General features: G+C 38.2%; 1 protein-coding gene across 12 annotated transcripts in view; it reads right to left on the bottom strand.

The window, feature by feature from the left end:
- Positions 1 to 16,374, bottom strand: part of trmt11 (tRNA methyltransferase 11 homolog) — a 214,680-nt gene that overhangs the window by 138,619 nt on the left and 59,687 nt on the right. For 9 of the 12 annotated variants that reach the window (XR_011340616.1, XM_069886950.1, XM_069886951.1 and 6 more), the window contains 2 exons: positions 12,643 to 12,774; positions 7,117 to 7,237 (listed from right to left, as the gene is read on the bottom strand). Coding sequence is in view for 9 of the 12 variants with exons in the window: in XM_069886950.1 (XP_069743051.1) it covers positions 7,117 to 7,237; positions 12,643 to 12,774 (253 nt within the window). In the remaining 3 variants the exon portion in view is untranslated. Of the gene's footprint in view, positions 1 to 7,116; positions 7,238 to 8,866; positions 8,953 to 9,720; positions 9,819 to 12,642; positions 12,775 to 16,374 lie in introns of those variants that run through there. The other 3 variants (XR_011340619.1, XR_011340618.1, XM_069886954.1) reach the window with 3 other exon arrangements.

The following is a 16,374-nucleotide window of genomic DNA, read 5'->3' as shown; positions in this document are numbered from 1 at the left end:
ACAGACAAATTAGACGATCCTAATTGAAGGTCGTCACCTGCCAGGATTGTAACACGTAAGTGTTTACAGACAAAACTATAAAAGTCCTTAAGGTGTTTGAGTGACATTTGATAAGTGCTTCGCCGACAAACTACTAGAGTTTAAAAAGTCTTTATTGTGTCGTTGCAAAGTCCAATAGAGTGAGAAGGTGGTCTATGAACAATTGGGGACCTGAGTTTTCTGCCCTAAACTGGTTATTAAGAGGAGAAATCTATCACGTGAAGGTTGGGCTTTGAAAGAAAACGAAGGTTCAGGCTTATTGGTCTCAATTGTATAAAGACTGGCTTATAAATGTCCGGTAGGTATGATAATGTTTGTACACTTGAAAACTTAAGAATTTATTTCCCAAATTCGCCGTGGTGGAATACCACAGCGGACATTAGAGATCTCGAGACGACAAAAAGAGTACTCAGAGATGCCTGCCTGGTGAACAAGGGCGACGACCAAAGACTGCAGAAGCTGTGTCCGGATCAGGTAGGAGATATCAATGAAAAAGTTGACAGAATCTTAAGAGACACACGGTTTATTCGGAATATCTTTGACAAGTTAAATGAAGGTATTCCCAGTATCACCAAGGAGATAAAGTTACGTAAATTCATAGATTGGTACAGGGAAACTGGACAAAAATATAGCCCAAAAATTTGGTTTCCTAGTTGTAATTTAACTTTCAGACCTCTTTGGGAAAACAGAGAGTGGAAGACGAGCAATCAGAGTATACAGGACAGTCTGAGGTCCACCGGAGGACCAGACTTAGAGACTGTTTCACTAAAAAATTTTTGTCATCCGGCCTGCTAAGAGACATTTTTAAAAGCGATTTTCGTTAACATAGATCCCCTAAACGGACAAGAACCTAAATTAAAAGAGGCATTAGGAAGCGACCCCGCAGCAATGGCTGCACAGTTGTCTGCTAAGACCTTTGACCAAGTTATTAGGGAAATTAATCAGGAATTAGAGAAGCGAAATGCCAGTAAAGAGGCATTGGAGAAACAAAAGATTCTCCGAAAATGTGTAGATCGCTGGAGGAAGATGGGGTGGTTACCTGGGAGCGCTGAGATGTTCCTGACAGGTGAGGGAAACAAAATTCTAAAGCATAGGGTCTGAGATAAGGTGGAAGAAACAAAGCACAGAAGGGAAAGGAAAAGTGCCTGTTTCCAGTTTCCAGCCACGAAGTGTCCGGGTTTGCTCTCTCCCTCCCTCCTTTCCCCCTCCCCCCTCTTTCTTCTCTCCCCCTCACTCTCTTCTCCCCCCCCTCTCACCCACTCCCCCTCTCAATCCCAATCTGTGGCGGTGCTGCCCTGAAATCCCCAGGTGGGGCAGGGCAGAGAAATACAATTTGGTTTTAATTTTGTGCCCACAATTCCAGCTCCGCATCAAATGGGATCCTGTTTTATCCTCTCTCCCTCCCTCTTTCCCGCACCCCCACCATTGTGGGATCAGGGCAGACATTGTGGGCTGACGTGTAGCTCACTCGAGGTGGGAGGGAAGGAAGGAGTGATGCTTCCCAGTGGTGGGAGACCCAATCTGATCCAGACCAGTGATCACAGGATGAGAACCTTTTAAAGGTGTAACCATGAAACAAAAGTGTTAATCTGAAGATTTTTCTCCCAGTGGGGCCAGTGCAAGGCATTTTCTCTCTCTATCTCTCATGCTCTGTGTATCTGCCTCTCTATCTCTTTCTCTCGCTATGCTCTCTCTCTCTCTCTCTCTCTCTCTCTCTCTCTCTCTCTCTCATAGTCTCTGGATGTATGTGATGTCATGTATGGAGTCTGACAATAAATCTCTCCAACATGATCTGGTTTTACGGAGACTTGTCAGTCTTCCCCAGGCTCTAAGCCTAATTAAGGTGGCAGGCCATTCCCTACAAAACACAAAGGATACCGATATCTGTTAGTGGCGGTAGATAGGTTCTCACGGTGGTTGAAGGCTGTCCCAATGAAGAGGGAGGATGCAGATAGTGTAATAGGCTGGCTGACGCGAGAGTTGATACCCCGCTACGGGGTCCCCAGCAGAATATGCTCTGATAATGGGTCCCACTTTAAGAATGAGCTGATCCGACAGGTTGAAGAATACTTAGGGATCAAACACCGTTTCAGTAGTGTCTATAGGCCTGAGAGCCAGGGGCTAGTAGAAAGGGCAAACAGGACGATAAAAATCCAAATTAGGAAAGGTTTTGGGTGGGACCAGGTTGAATTGGGTCGAGGCATTGCCATTAGTACTGATGTCTATGCGACAAGAGCAGGCCAAAGATACCTTCCTGTCACCACACAGGATTCTAACGGGTCGACCCATGCCCGGTCCAAAGACTGATCCAGCCTGGGTAAAGAATTGGGAAGAAAGGGAAGTGGAACTGGACCATTATATGCAGATGCTGGGTAATATGGTTGCTTTAGTTTCACAACAGGTGGCGAATGCAAATAAGGAGAACCCGGACACTGAAGGAGTTCCAGTGAAGGAGGGAGACCTGGTGTATATCCGTAAACCAGGGAAGGTACATTGGACTGAAATTAGATGGACTGGACCATACACTGTTACCGCCGTGACAGATTGGTCGGTAAGAATTGACAAACCAGGGGATAATAATTGGCATCATTTTGCCTTTTGCTCCAAGGCAAAACAACAAGTAGCGAGTATTGGAAAATATGATGAGACTCATGTGGACAATGCCGAGGGCCGTATGGGCATTCCTGTTGATGGGTTGCCAAACAAGCCAACAGAGTAGTTCGGATCCATGCGGGGCCAAAGTTATTCTGAAGATAGATAAAGACAAGGATAGCAACTTCCAGTTCGATCTATGCTGCCCTTCTATCTCTAATAACACAGGGCCAGATGGGTCACTCACTAAGGGGCTGACAAAACTTAAGGCATTGGCAAAGGAATTAAAAGCCCAATCTGGAGTCTCTAACCCTGTTTTGTCCTGGTTACATGGAGTGTTTGGGAAATGGGGCACAATGTTGGGACAACTTTTCCTAGGATTGTTCATTTCTGTATCCATTTTTATCACTTGTGGCTGTTGTTGTATTCCATGCATTCGAATGCTGGTCACAAGGACCATTGAAAGAGCCTTTGCCAACCGCGATGATCTGCCTCCGAAATATCAAGCTCTACAAGCTACGGAGCGGGACTATCTCACTTCAAAGGAGGCGTCAAAAAATGCTGAGATCGATCCGGAGTCGGATGAAGAATGCGACAGGGAGGAGATGTTATAAAATAGACTGTAGCACGAATGTTTACTATTATCTTAACTAATTACAAATGCTTAGAAGGGAAAGCCAGTTAGTTGCTTGGGGGAAAATGGGGAGAAAACTTGTAAACATCCCATCTAATGATGTTTTTACCTTACAAGAGTCACTATCTTGGAGGATCTTTCCTGGACCCAATACACTGAAGAATGCATGTCAGTGCCTCTACTTCCTCAGGAGTTTGTGGAGATTTGGTATGACTTCAGAACTCCTAGCAAATTTCTACAGATGTGAGGTGGAAAATGTGTTGACTGGCTGCATCACGGTCTGGTATGGCCCTGAGCGAAAAGCCCTGCAAAAGGTAGTGGACACAGTCCAGGATATCACAGACAAAACTTGCACCACCATCGAGAACATCTACAGGGAACGCTGCCATTGGAGAGCAGCAGCAATCATCAAATATCCACACCACCCAGCACAAGCTCTGTACTCATTGCTACCATCAGAAAAGAGATATACGTGCCACAAGTTTCGCACCACCATGTTTGGATTTCTGACTAATTTTACCAGGAGGAATTTCATATCATTTATGTTAAAATTTTGCTGTTGTATTACACCAGTCCCACAATTCTAATTGTCCAAAAGAGGATAATTGGGAATGTGAAACAAAACATTGAAATTTCTGTCTAGATGAATCCCATTGGATTCATAGCAAATTACTCATTAATGTGTAAGACTCAACTTTATTGACCATTCAGATGGTCAATTTGCATAGTGAAAGCTGGGGTGGTCAGAAGTCAAGTTATTGATAAGGAGAAAAATCTTCTGTCATAGATTCGAGCTATCAGTTCAGCAAATCATCAAACTCTAAAAAGTCGTCAAGTCTATATCATCGTGTTTGCGTGAGTTGTTTTTGATGTTATGAGGAGCTGAAATTCAAGTGAATTTCACTCAAGTTTTTATTATTTTATCTATTACCTCTAAAATAAGTCCCTTTACATTTTTTTTGGCTTGACAATTTTTAGTAGTCCACCTTACTAAAGTCAGTAGTGAAACAAGAGTACAGGCAGTCCCTGGGTCATGAACGTCCAGGTTATGAATAACTCATACTTATGAACGTGTGCATAAATGCACATAATATTACCTCACAAACACTAAATAAGAACCATAAGTACCTGCTCCGCCTTACGTACAAATTTGGCTTATAGACAGACCCAGATAACAGAATTTGTTCGTAATCTGGGGATTGTCTGTATCTACAATATACAAGAAACGACCACACAAGGGGCTTCTATGTTAATGGCTTGGATTTTATGATGGAATATTGGTATTTACTTGCGCATCTGAAAGTCACATCAGGATTCCAACCCAAGTTCACTGCTGACTTTCAACATCTTTACTATGCTGAATCCACTTTGAGTTTGGCAAGGAAACCCTAACAACCTCACCCAGACTGGGCAATGCAAGAACTGCTTCATCATTCACTTAACAGTAGGAAATGGGTATAGAACACTAAGACAAATATTACTTAATTTATAAACTTTTAAATGCTTTGAATATTTTAGGATTCTTGAATCTTTAAAACATTTTTAAACTTTTTAAAACTATTTTCTAATTAATCAAGTTTTTAAAAAATAATTCGGAGTAGATTTGAAACTTTCTAAATGTTAAATGCATTCAGCGTTTTGAGCTGATTTTGTTCATTTTTTTTCAATGCCTGCTCCCTATCAAACACCAATACTACCCTTCTGTGATCCTGTTAGATCACAAAGGCTCTGCTCACAAATAATAAGAGACTCAAGCAGACAAGGACAAACCTCAGTCAACTCGGTCTTGATAGGATTTCAACCCAAAACATCAATCACCCCTTTGCTTCCACAGATGCTGAACTCTGAGTTCCTCCGACTTTCTTTTCTTTTTCTTTGGCTTGGCTTCGCGGACGAAGATTTACAAAACCCAAAGTTATGTTAGCAGTTCCGATTTGTTTTTTGCTCCTGCTTCCAGCACCTCCACAACATACAGGGTTTGTCAGTTAATTAGTCTATTTGGGTGGTGCAGGCTCATGGGCCAGATGGGCCTGTTACCATGCTGTATCTCTAAATTTAAAAAAATAATCTGCAGCCTCTTGAGTCACCTCGAGATAAACCCATTTCGTGATCCGTACTAACTGCAAATTTGGACCTATCCATTCACGATACACTTTGTGTAATTAGATATTGGTGATTCATTTGTACTTTGAATTGAAATTAACGTGGGGTTTGGTGACAGGGAGACCAATGTTGCTACCCTGAGAGAATTAGATGTGCCAACAATTAACACCACCTTAAGATACTGAATGTACTTGTTTGAAGTCCAGATCCTCTCTAACCAAACAGAAAATTTCCCGGCTTCCTGTGGTGTGAGGAAAATTGCTATTGAAAGATTCACAGATCCATGGCAGAAGCCCTTAGTTACTTTGGAGGCAATTAGTAGTGCAAAGTGCGTAACATCAGGAGAACCGTGAGGAACATGGTCTCAAATGATGATTGCTGTCTCATTATATCACAGAAATGTTCAACCACTTTAATGCAACCATAGTCAGCAATGGCAAAACTCCGGCATTCTAATTTGCACTCAAGTTTCACTCATACTTGGAGGGCCAAAAACATTTAAATCAGGCAACATCAGCTTTTCTTGCAGTATGATAGAGCACAATATGGTACATTGAAACTGGATTGAAACATTGGCAGTTGTCTAAAATTTAAAAATAATGTTGACAACAACTATACAAAAGACTGGTTTAAAATGGATGCCCTTCATGATTCATGCACTATATCTACTTGAAATGCATTTACAGTATCAAGTTACATTTTTAATAAAGAAATCTTATTTTTAAATTGAAATGCAGCCCGAGGCAAACCTCTTGAGTTAACATTAAAATCTCAGAATGATACAGTTCCAATTACATTTGACTGAGGCTCCATCCAAATCAAATACCCATTTTTTAATGGATAAAAAGTTCCCATGTGTCTCATTAGATTTTAAATTAGTTGTGGTCTGAGCAAACAGCAGAAATAGCACTAGCTATTGAACTGGAGAATGATGGCTTGAGGCAGAGTGACCAGAAGATAAAATGCACAAAGAATGGAAATTCCTGTATTTTGAAGCTATGAGAAGCACAATCTTGAGTCACAGATAAGCAGGAGAAACAAAACACTGCTGGGCACTGTACACATACAATTAAACTGCAATGTTTCCATGGCAGAAAGATGCAGTTCTTCTCCAGAAAAAAAATCATTTGGCCTCTTAAACCACATTACAAACTGCAGTCAACTCATTTCATTCCCTAGGGAGAATTCTTGGGAGTTTCTCTCTGCTCATTCAAAATGACATCAATCACAATTCTGAATATCTCAATTAAGAAGAAAAATCTGCAAGTTCACAAAATCTAAAGTCAAGAACCTACGATCTGGACTCTATATATGCAGTGCATAACCAACGACATATTACGCTTTTTTTTGAATATCTGACCTTACACGCCACCAGGCATGATGTTGGTGTCCAAATCTTCTTGCAGCTTTATATTCTGCACCAGGTCCAATATTTTGTCAATTCTTTTCCAAAGGTATTAATCACCAGAATTAAATAATTTGAAGGGCAATTGACATAACCGCTACAAGAAGAGTTTCATTTTTCCCATCCCAAATCTAATCGAGAATATATTTAGCACTAAATGCACAAGATCAATAATTTGCATGTACTATTTTCTAAACAGATATAAAATGTAAATAAAATCATAATTGCATAATTTTCCCTTTATCAACAGATAACCAGATAATTAAAATTAATCTTTTCACATAATAACCTCTTTTCTTGGTAGAGAAAAGACAAAAGGCAAACAGATATAGAACGATCATACCTCAAATTTTTTCACCTTTTCCATTGTAATTAGTTGTCGTGATGTATGTGTTGTAAGAGTCTGTTCACAATTACTAATGAGCTTCAGGCAAGGATGCTGAGGTATTACATCTTCAGAATAGCTGAAATAAGATAGAATAGGCAAATAAGTGAAATCTAGTCTAATGATAAGCTGGAAACAGAAACTTTTAAAGGCTCCATTTATTCTGTGACCGATACCTTGTATGTATTAGCAGGAAGACAACTCAAATTGAACAAGAGTGAAATAATTTTCAAAGTGCCACAGTAGACCTTGCTGAAATCCAGCTTCCCTAGTCTAATGAAAGTGCATTTTGTGAATCCCAATGCATCTTATTTTGCATTTACAATCACAATTCCACATACCTCTCTTTGCTAGAGCCCATCGCAAAGGTGACATTATGCAAAATAGTACATTTTTTCCTCATTTATATTTATTCATGATAAATATATGGTGTTTTCTAAACAAGAAGATCATCAATACAATAAGTACATTTGCACATTGTAGCTGTACAAAACTGGTTAAGCAACGTTTGGAGAATTGTGCGCAGTTTTGGCTGCCACACCATAGGAAGGGTGCATATTAACATAGTGATCTTCTCAGGAAGGGAGATGTAGCAGTACTTAAGCACTCTCCTTGATATATCCTGAATTTCAAAAAAGTGTTCAATTGTTTTATGGAAATAAATGATATTGCCAAGGATATTTGTTTATGTTAAAGTCTTACATTATTATCAATCAGAAATTCCTAAGTCCCACAACATATTTATAAATAACATAATCTGACCATTTTTCTCCATTGATGCTTGCTGAATCACTGAATTCCCCCATCCTCCCATTCTAGCATATGCAGTTCTTGTCTTTTTAAATTGCGACATACAGCACAGTAACAGGCCCCTCCAGCTCACAAAATATACCAATTAACCTACAAGCGCCTGTAAATGTTTGAAGGGTAGGAGGAAACCGGAGCACTAGGAGAAACCCACACAGATATGGGGAGAATGTACAAAACTCCTTACAGACAGCGCCAGATTCAAACCCGTGTTGCTGGTGCTGTAATAGCCTTGCACTAACTGCTATACTAACTGTGCTGCTCCATTTCTTGTGTGGTGTGACCATCTCTGGCATCAAATATAATTCTGACACTCAAAACGCAGCCAAGGGATAATGTATTAAGATGCTAGCCCAATTAAGTCTTAACACATTATTTTAACACTGGCAGAATTAGATCAGCTATCAAAGATTCATCGGTGCCAGAATGATTAAAAAAAAATCAAGCCCATAATGTGTAGTTAGGTTTGCAGAATCAATTTGCAGTTCATAAATAAGCTACCATGTATGTCATAGAAGTGATGTCATAGGTTTAAAGATCTTTTCCTTCAAATAATGAAAAATATAAAAGCACAAGTATAATTGATCACTGTTAACCATCAATTCTGTAATAAAATTTAGCTCGATTTGCAATGAAATAGCTTTGACTGTAAAATTTCCTGGCTCAGTACCAGCCAAGACTGTGTTCTCATCTCAAATCGCCTCTCATCACCCCCTAATCTGACTGCCTATGGTCCAGTGAGAGAATCAAATACTGAGATGGAAGCAAAGAAATAAAACACAGTTATAAAGAGATCAGAGTCCAAACTTTTACAATGATGTGTCACACAATATAGTTGCCAGATAAGGAATCAAACCAATAACAACCATTGAGAATTTTGCAAATCTATGTTGTCTTTTACCTTTGACAAGCAAAAGCAGCAATTCATCACTGCAGCAAAGTGTGGGGAATAAAAAAAAGACATGATCCTTCACCACTGGAACTTACCTGTATGTGCAAAGACACATGCAATTAAAGTGTAAACACTGTTTGTGATGATACATTTTCATTCACAATGAAGCAGCTGAACAGTTATTGCCACTTAAAGTACACATGATCTTTGAAACTACAGAACACATTGCACTATAAAGATTTAAATGTGCACTATCTGAATTTTTTTTTAATTTAAACATACATGATGGTTACAGGCCATTTCACGAGCCCTTGTCACCCAATTACACCCAATTAACCTACAACCCCTGGTACATTTTGAATGGTGGGAGGAAACCAAAGTCCCCGGAGGAAACCCATGCAGTCACGAGAAGAACATGCAAACTCCTTAAAGACAGCGCAGAATTTGAATCCCAGTCCCAATTAGTGGTGCTTTAACAGCACTGTGCTAACCGCTGCTGCCTTCATAATCATATTAACAATACATAAATAATTTTAAAGCAGTATCTGAAACATGAAGCATCTTTCCTCCCAAGATATTAGGTGTAAGGTTAATTCTCCTCAACATGATGTGACTAAGTAGATAACATTTAAAGATATGTAAACTTAATCAATGAATATATTTTTATTGATATATAAATATATATATTTTTAATAATATATATATTATTCTCGGTTGTACAACTCAATATTTTATTTTCTGATTTAGCTGAATCATTGGTTTACAGCACCCCCAGCTGGTATTATTTAACAAGTGCACAATATTTGAAAGTTTGAGGGTAAAAGAAATTTCAGTCAATACAGGTGCACAGACTATACACCCACCTGTCTCGTCAGGCATTTCCAATCTCATCTGTAGAGAAAGGCTTCCTCTGTCTCCACAGAAGCAAGTCATCCTCAATCATGAAATAACCATGAAATAACTTTTAAAAAATGGAAACAAAAAGAACAAATCTTCAAAGAAATGGAGGTAAAGTGAAACCTAAGAGTACAAATGCACAAATTGTTATCGAAATTATTACCAATAATAACAATATTGCAAATCATTTTTCACAAAGGAGTACAGTACCAGACAAAAACATGGAGAGCATGGTTAGCACAACACTGTTACAGTGCCAACGACCAGGGTTTCAATACAGTGCTGACTGTTAGGAGTTTGTATGTTCTCTCTCTCTGTCCACATGGGTTTCCTCTGAGTTCTCCGTTTTCTCCCACCCTTCAAAACGTACAGGGGCTATGAGTTCATTGGGATATTTGGACGACATGGGCTTGTGGACTGGAAGGGCCTGTTACCATGCTGTATGTCCAAATTTTTTTTTTAATAATTTAAGTTAGAGAATGGTTACATGGAATCAGAAGACAGCCAGTGTATTGAGTTTTGGGAAACTACAGCAGAAGAATATTTAAATTTACACATTGATGATATATTTATAATGAATTTAGTCCTTAGTAATTTACTCATTTTTATGGATAAGGACAAAGAAGTTTAATGCATGCCAGATTAATACAAAAATTGACTAGTGAGAATAGTTAAATATCATTTGGAGACATAAGAGAATACAGATGCTGGAATCTAGAGCAAAAAATAAATAAAATATTGGAGAAACTCACCAGATTAGCCAGTGTCCATGGAGAAAAATGGACAGTCTTCATCTCAGCTCAAAGCCCTTCTTCTGGATGAACTTGCTTGGAGCAAGGTTTCAACCCAAAATGTTGTCTGCCCATTTTCCTCCATAGATACACTCAGACCTGTTGAGCTTCTCCAGTATTTTCTTTTGCTAAAAGATAATTTTGCCAGTTAATGAATTAGTGACAAGGGACCTAAACACAGGATTTGCACGCTCAGAGTAAGGCTTACTCAGATGTAACATCTGAGCACATTCTACCAAGATGTATGATTTAGAATACCTTATATTAAGAGACTCAAAATTATAATGCCCTATTAACAATTGTTATTGTGGCATGTCCAATCTCCAATCATATAGTTACCACATAGTTGATAAGGCTCCTTTAAAATGGAGATTTTAAACAGATTTCTATTTATATATGTTCCTTAAAGCATGTAGAAAAAAGGTGAACTGCACAGGTCATAGTTTGCATGCAGTATTGGCAGGCTGATTGGTATTTCTCTGTTCATAACTAATAGTGGATAATGCCATTTTAAATATTGTGCAAATCTTTCATTTTATGACTTCAACCAGATATTTACAATGATGTAAATCCAAGTGTATACTCTTGGCCTGAAGTTTATTTTTGCAACTTCATTGCAAGCAAATAGTCACAAAATAAACAATAAATGATTACTTTTCTGCATATTTTTTGAAATTAATACCAGTAGGATTTAAGACTGATGGAAATTATGTTCTACCATTGATAATAACAGAAAGTGAAATCAAAAACGAGGATTTATCTTGTAACAATTGCATGATAAGATAAAAAAATCAAATCATGAGGCTTTTAAACATCTCAACCCACCAGTCATTCAATCAGCTACACGAAAGAATATGTTTATCATGTGACTGGCTCCAACATAGAAAAAAGTACATTGGTAATATCTGAGCAAATCTCTCTGTCCCTCCAGAGTAAAACTGTAGCTTTAAGTGTTCTATGAAAGCCTCATTTTATGGTATGTTTCATTCTGTGAAATCCTTGTACATTTGATGAGTATTTTAAAAGGAAATATCCATTTTAATTTTTTTTTTGGAATGCAAATAAATTAATTATTTTACACACTGCATAACATGGAATGAAAATGCAAGAATCAAATAACATCCCAAGGCTCCCAAAGCTTTGAACAACAATATTTGGTAGTTAATCTTATTGTGAAATGTTCCTGATATACAAATGCAAGATCATTCCTGCAAAAAGTTTTACAAGAAATGCTCAATTAAATATTTGAAGTGTGCAACAATTCAACCAACACACTTAATTGTCCCAACAAGCACTACCTACCTCACCTCTGACTGGGTCTTCAAACCCATATTGTACTCATCAGTCACTTCATAAACCAAAGAACTAGAATGGAAGCAAGTCAATCTTGACTCTAGGATATTGTCTCAAAGAATTATTCACACAATTGATTCCATTCTTTTGGAAAATTTTGATTTATCTCATCGTGGATGTCTTGGATAAAAAGAAGTGCAGATGTGTTGTATGAGTTCAATAATAGTAGATGCTTCATGTTGAATTGACCATACAGAATTGCTGTAATTCTATATCAGATAAAGTGTTGACATTTTGACTGTGCAATCTTACCTCTCCTAACTATCTATCTCACAAGAGAAATGCACTTTGTATTATCTGTCTATATTCTACTGTTTAATTAAATACTTAATTGAAATATGGTGTCAATATAATAAAATGTTAAGACAGGGATGTGTGTGCATTAGTTTAGATCCTTAAACGGGACTTCAAATTCTACTCGCAGCCTGCTTCTACTTGTCTTTCTTACAATGGACCATTTTTAACATCAATTATTTTCTGAACATGCAAGATGAAGACATTTTGACAAAGCAAAAATAATATATTTGAAGAGCATATATCTACATTCTTAGTCCCAAGGAAGTACCATCTATACCTCAAAATATAGTTTCCTTAGTGGATATTGAATTATATTAAAATATCCAAAAGCATATTCATTAAAATCAAATAAATGGTGAAGACCAGATTTCTTTTTACAGATTCATATAAAGTTCAAAAATAAGAGGGAATATTTTTCAATAAACGCAAATATAAGTTGATATATACTCAAGTTTATGTACAGGTAGCCAATAAACTAGCCGGCCGTTCATGACCAGGTTCTCAGCAGCCAAGTTCAGTAGGTCAACAAAAATATCACTCAAATGATAATTCATGGAGACTGGAACATGACTTTCAATACTGAAAGGCAAAAAAAAAACAATTATTTTTCATATCGTGTGCATATTTTTTCCATTTTTCTCTGTGTCATAATAATTTCACAGCTTTTAAAACATACATTATAAGCTAGATGCATCTCTTTGAATGAAATAAAGGATAAGTGCCATCTTGTCACAATGACCTCTTAAGTACATAGCTTTGAAGACAGTAATTCCAAAATATGTCATGCTGTTTATTGTAAACAAAAACTAAAGCCAATCATCTTGTGATAGGAAAATTAAAATCCTTCAACATATTAAAAGTCTCTTGTAATGACTCATTTAATCTGTTAGATGTAATCATTAGTCTTACTGAAGTTTCAGGGGTTCAACCAAATTCCAGGGTCTAGCTCAACATCAGTGCTGGAGGTATGGAGGTATGTATGTGTCATGAAGAGCCTAGTCATCAGCTCTGGTTTCCCTAATACCTATCTGGTGAAGATATGGATGACTCTCACCTTTTAAGAAGATTTATAACTCCAGTTCTTACTTGTCATGATTTTTTTGCTGTCACAAAAAAGCTTTATTGAATTTTAACAAAGTTCACATCATCAATTACTGTGATATGACATCCCTGCCCATGATATAACAAAATGCATAACATTATTCTAAAGAGGAAAGAATGCTTACACATTGCAATTTATGAGGAATTTAAAGGAGCAAAGAATAATGACGTGGAATAATCTGAAAGGTAATTTTGAATTCAATGAGAAAACATCACACACTGAAATTGTATCAGTATTACAGTTCAACCAACCAATTTTCCCTTGCAACCGCTGCAACCGTGCCTGCCTGTCCCGCATCGGACTTGTAAGTCACCAATGAGCCTGCAGCAGACGTGGACATACCCCTCCATAAATCTTCGTCCGCGAAGCCAAGCCAAAGAAAAAGAAAAAGAAAGGTAACCACAGAAGTATGCCCAAAATTGATTGGAAGGGAATCCAAGCAGGAGTTTCAGGAATGGAACAAACTTGAAAGACGCATTTCATCCCAAAGGACAAGAAGCATTCTAAAGGGAGAGTGAGGCAACTGTGGCTGATAAGGGAAGTCAAAGACAGCATAAAAGGAGGGCAAACAGTATTAGAAAAATTAGCAGGAACCTGAGGATCGGGTAGCTTTTAAAAACCAACAGAAGGCAATAAAATAAGCAAATATGGGGAGAAAAGATGAAATGTGAAATACTAGCTAATAACTTTAAAGAGGACACCAGAATAAGAGAAGGGGAAAGAGTTGACATCAGACTGCAAGGAAATGATGCTGGAACAAGGAAATGGCAGGTGAACTGAATAGGTATTTTGCATCTGTCTTCATCATGGAAAACAACAATGACGTGCCAGAAATTCGAGAGTCAGGGGGCATAATTGAGGGCTGTCCATATTACTGAAGAGAAAATGCTTGGGAAGCGGAAGGGGCTGAAGATGAATACCAACTGGATCAAACAGACTACAACCCAGGGTTCTCAAAGTAGTTGCTAAAGCAACTGTGAATGCATTAATAGTGATCTTTCAGGAATCTCTGGAGTCATGAATGGTTCCAGAGGACTGGAAAATTATAAACGCCACTCAATTCTTTAGAAAGGGAGAGAGGCAAAAGTGAGGAAATTATAGGCTGGTTACCCCAACTTCGGTGGGGTACAGTTCATTATTATGAATGAGGTTTCAGAGTACTTGTAAACACAAGGTAAAACAGGCTGAAGTCAGCTGGAGATTAGAAGGATGAGGGAGTTCTCAACAAAACATTCAGAGTATTAAGAGACCTGGATGGAATAACCGTGGAGATGTTTCTAGTAGTGGGAAAGTCTACATCCAGAGGGTACATCCTCAAAATAAAAGGACTTTCCTTTGGACAGAGGAGAAATTTCTTCAGTCCAAGCGTGGTGAATCTGTGGAATTCGCTGCCACAGATGGCTGTGGAGACCAAGTCATTTGTTATATTTATAGCAGAGGTTGAAAAGTTCTTGATTAGTAATGGTGTCATCAGTAATGGGGATAAAGAAGAAGAATGCAGTTGAAAGCAAAATTAGATCAGATGATTTTAATGGTGTAGTACACACAATGGCCTGAAGATCCTAATTCTGCTTCTAAGAGTTACGGTCCTTTGAAAAAGGTGTTGGAATTAAGGTTATCCAAGAAATATTTGCATTTTTGAAGAGCGATGAATTGGTTTAACAAAGAAATTTTAGGCCTGACAAGTTGAAAACTAAATATTTCTATTTAAAGATAAATCATTACAAGGTCCATACAAACGGAGAAGGTGATTATCTTAGACTCCCAAATTAACTCTAGAACTCCCTCATCCACCACTCCATGAATAAATTGATTTTGATCATCCTTCCAGACACCATTGCTAATTTTTCTCCTTTTATCTTGTGATCATAATCATAGAAAATAGGTGCAGGAGTCAGCCATTCAGCCCTTCAAGCCTGCACCACTACTCAATATGATCATGCTTTATATCCATACCCTATGATCCTTTTAGCCATAAGGGCCACATCCAACTCCCCTTTAAATATTGCAAATGAACTGGCCTAAACAACTTTCTGTGGTAGGGAGTTCCAGGAGTTCCCAACTCTTGAAAAGAGGTTTCTTCTCACCTGTCCTTAATGGCTTACCCCTTATCCTTTGAAGGTGTTCCCCCGTTCTGGACTGTCCCAACATCCAGAACATTCATCCTGCATCAAACCTGTCTAGACCTGTCAGAAATGTATGTCTCAATGAGTTCCCTCTCATTCTTCCAAGTTCCAATGAGCATAACCCTAGTCTATCCAGTTTTTATTCACACATTAGTGCTGCCACTAATCAGTCCAGTCAATCTTCAGTGCACTCCCTCAACAGCAAGAATGTTCTTCCTCAGAGGAGGAGACCAAAATTGTTCTCAATACTCGAGGTGTGGCTGCAACAAAATCTTGTCCACCTACAGTGAAACCTCTCCGCTTCCACATTGAAAACTTCTCGCTATAGAGTTCAACATGCCACTTGCTTTTATCACTATCTGTTATCTCTGCATTCCAACCTTCAATGACTCATGCACCATAACATCCAGGTTTCACTGCACCACTTTTCCAAATTACTTGCCATTCAGATAATAATTGCCACTAGTGAATAACCTCATACATTATAATACATCTGCCATGTATCTTCTAATCTGTCCATGTAACATTTGAAATGACATGAAACTAAACTACTGATTTCTCCAGTCGCTCAAAACTAACAGTTGGTGCTAGGGAACTGCATCTACAGTGTCCTCCATAATATACAATCTTTATTCAAGGTTATTTGTACGCATTTTGGTTTGACCATGAAGAAATTACAGCATTTTTTATTACAAAGTCCTCTCATTTCATGGCACCATAATGATTTGGCTTCACAGGTGTTTGTGCGTACTCACTCATGTTGAATTGCTTTTTTGGTGCAGGTAAAAGAGAGCTAGGCTTCCCTCTAAACTTATGATCACCTTTGGAGTTCGTAGTTCCCATTTTTCAACAGGAGGACCAGAGTTGTGCCTATGAGGCTGAAAAACATAAAACAGTAAGAGATATTGTCCAAACTTCAGGATTACCAAAATCAATGTTTGGAGCATCATT

The sequence above is a fragment of the Narcine bancroftii genome, chromosome 6 (genome assembly GCF_036971445.1).
Source record: "Narcine bancroftii isolate sNarBan1 chromosome 6, sNarBan1.hap1, whole genome shotgun sequence".
NCBI classification, from domain to species: Eukaryota; Metazoa; Chordata; class Chondrichthyes; order Torpediniformes; family Narcinidae; genus Narcine; species Narcine bancroftii.
This window is presented reverse-complemented; position numbering and strand designations above follow the sequence as displayed.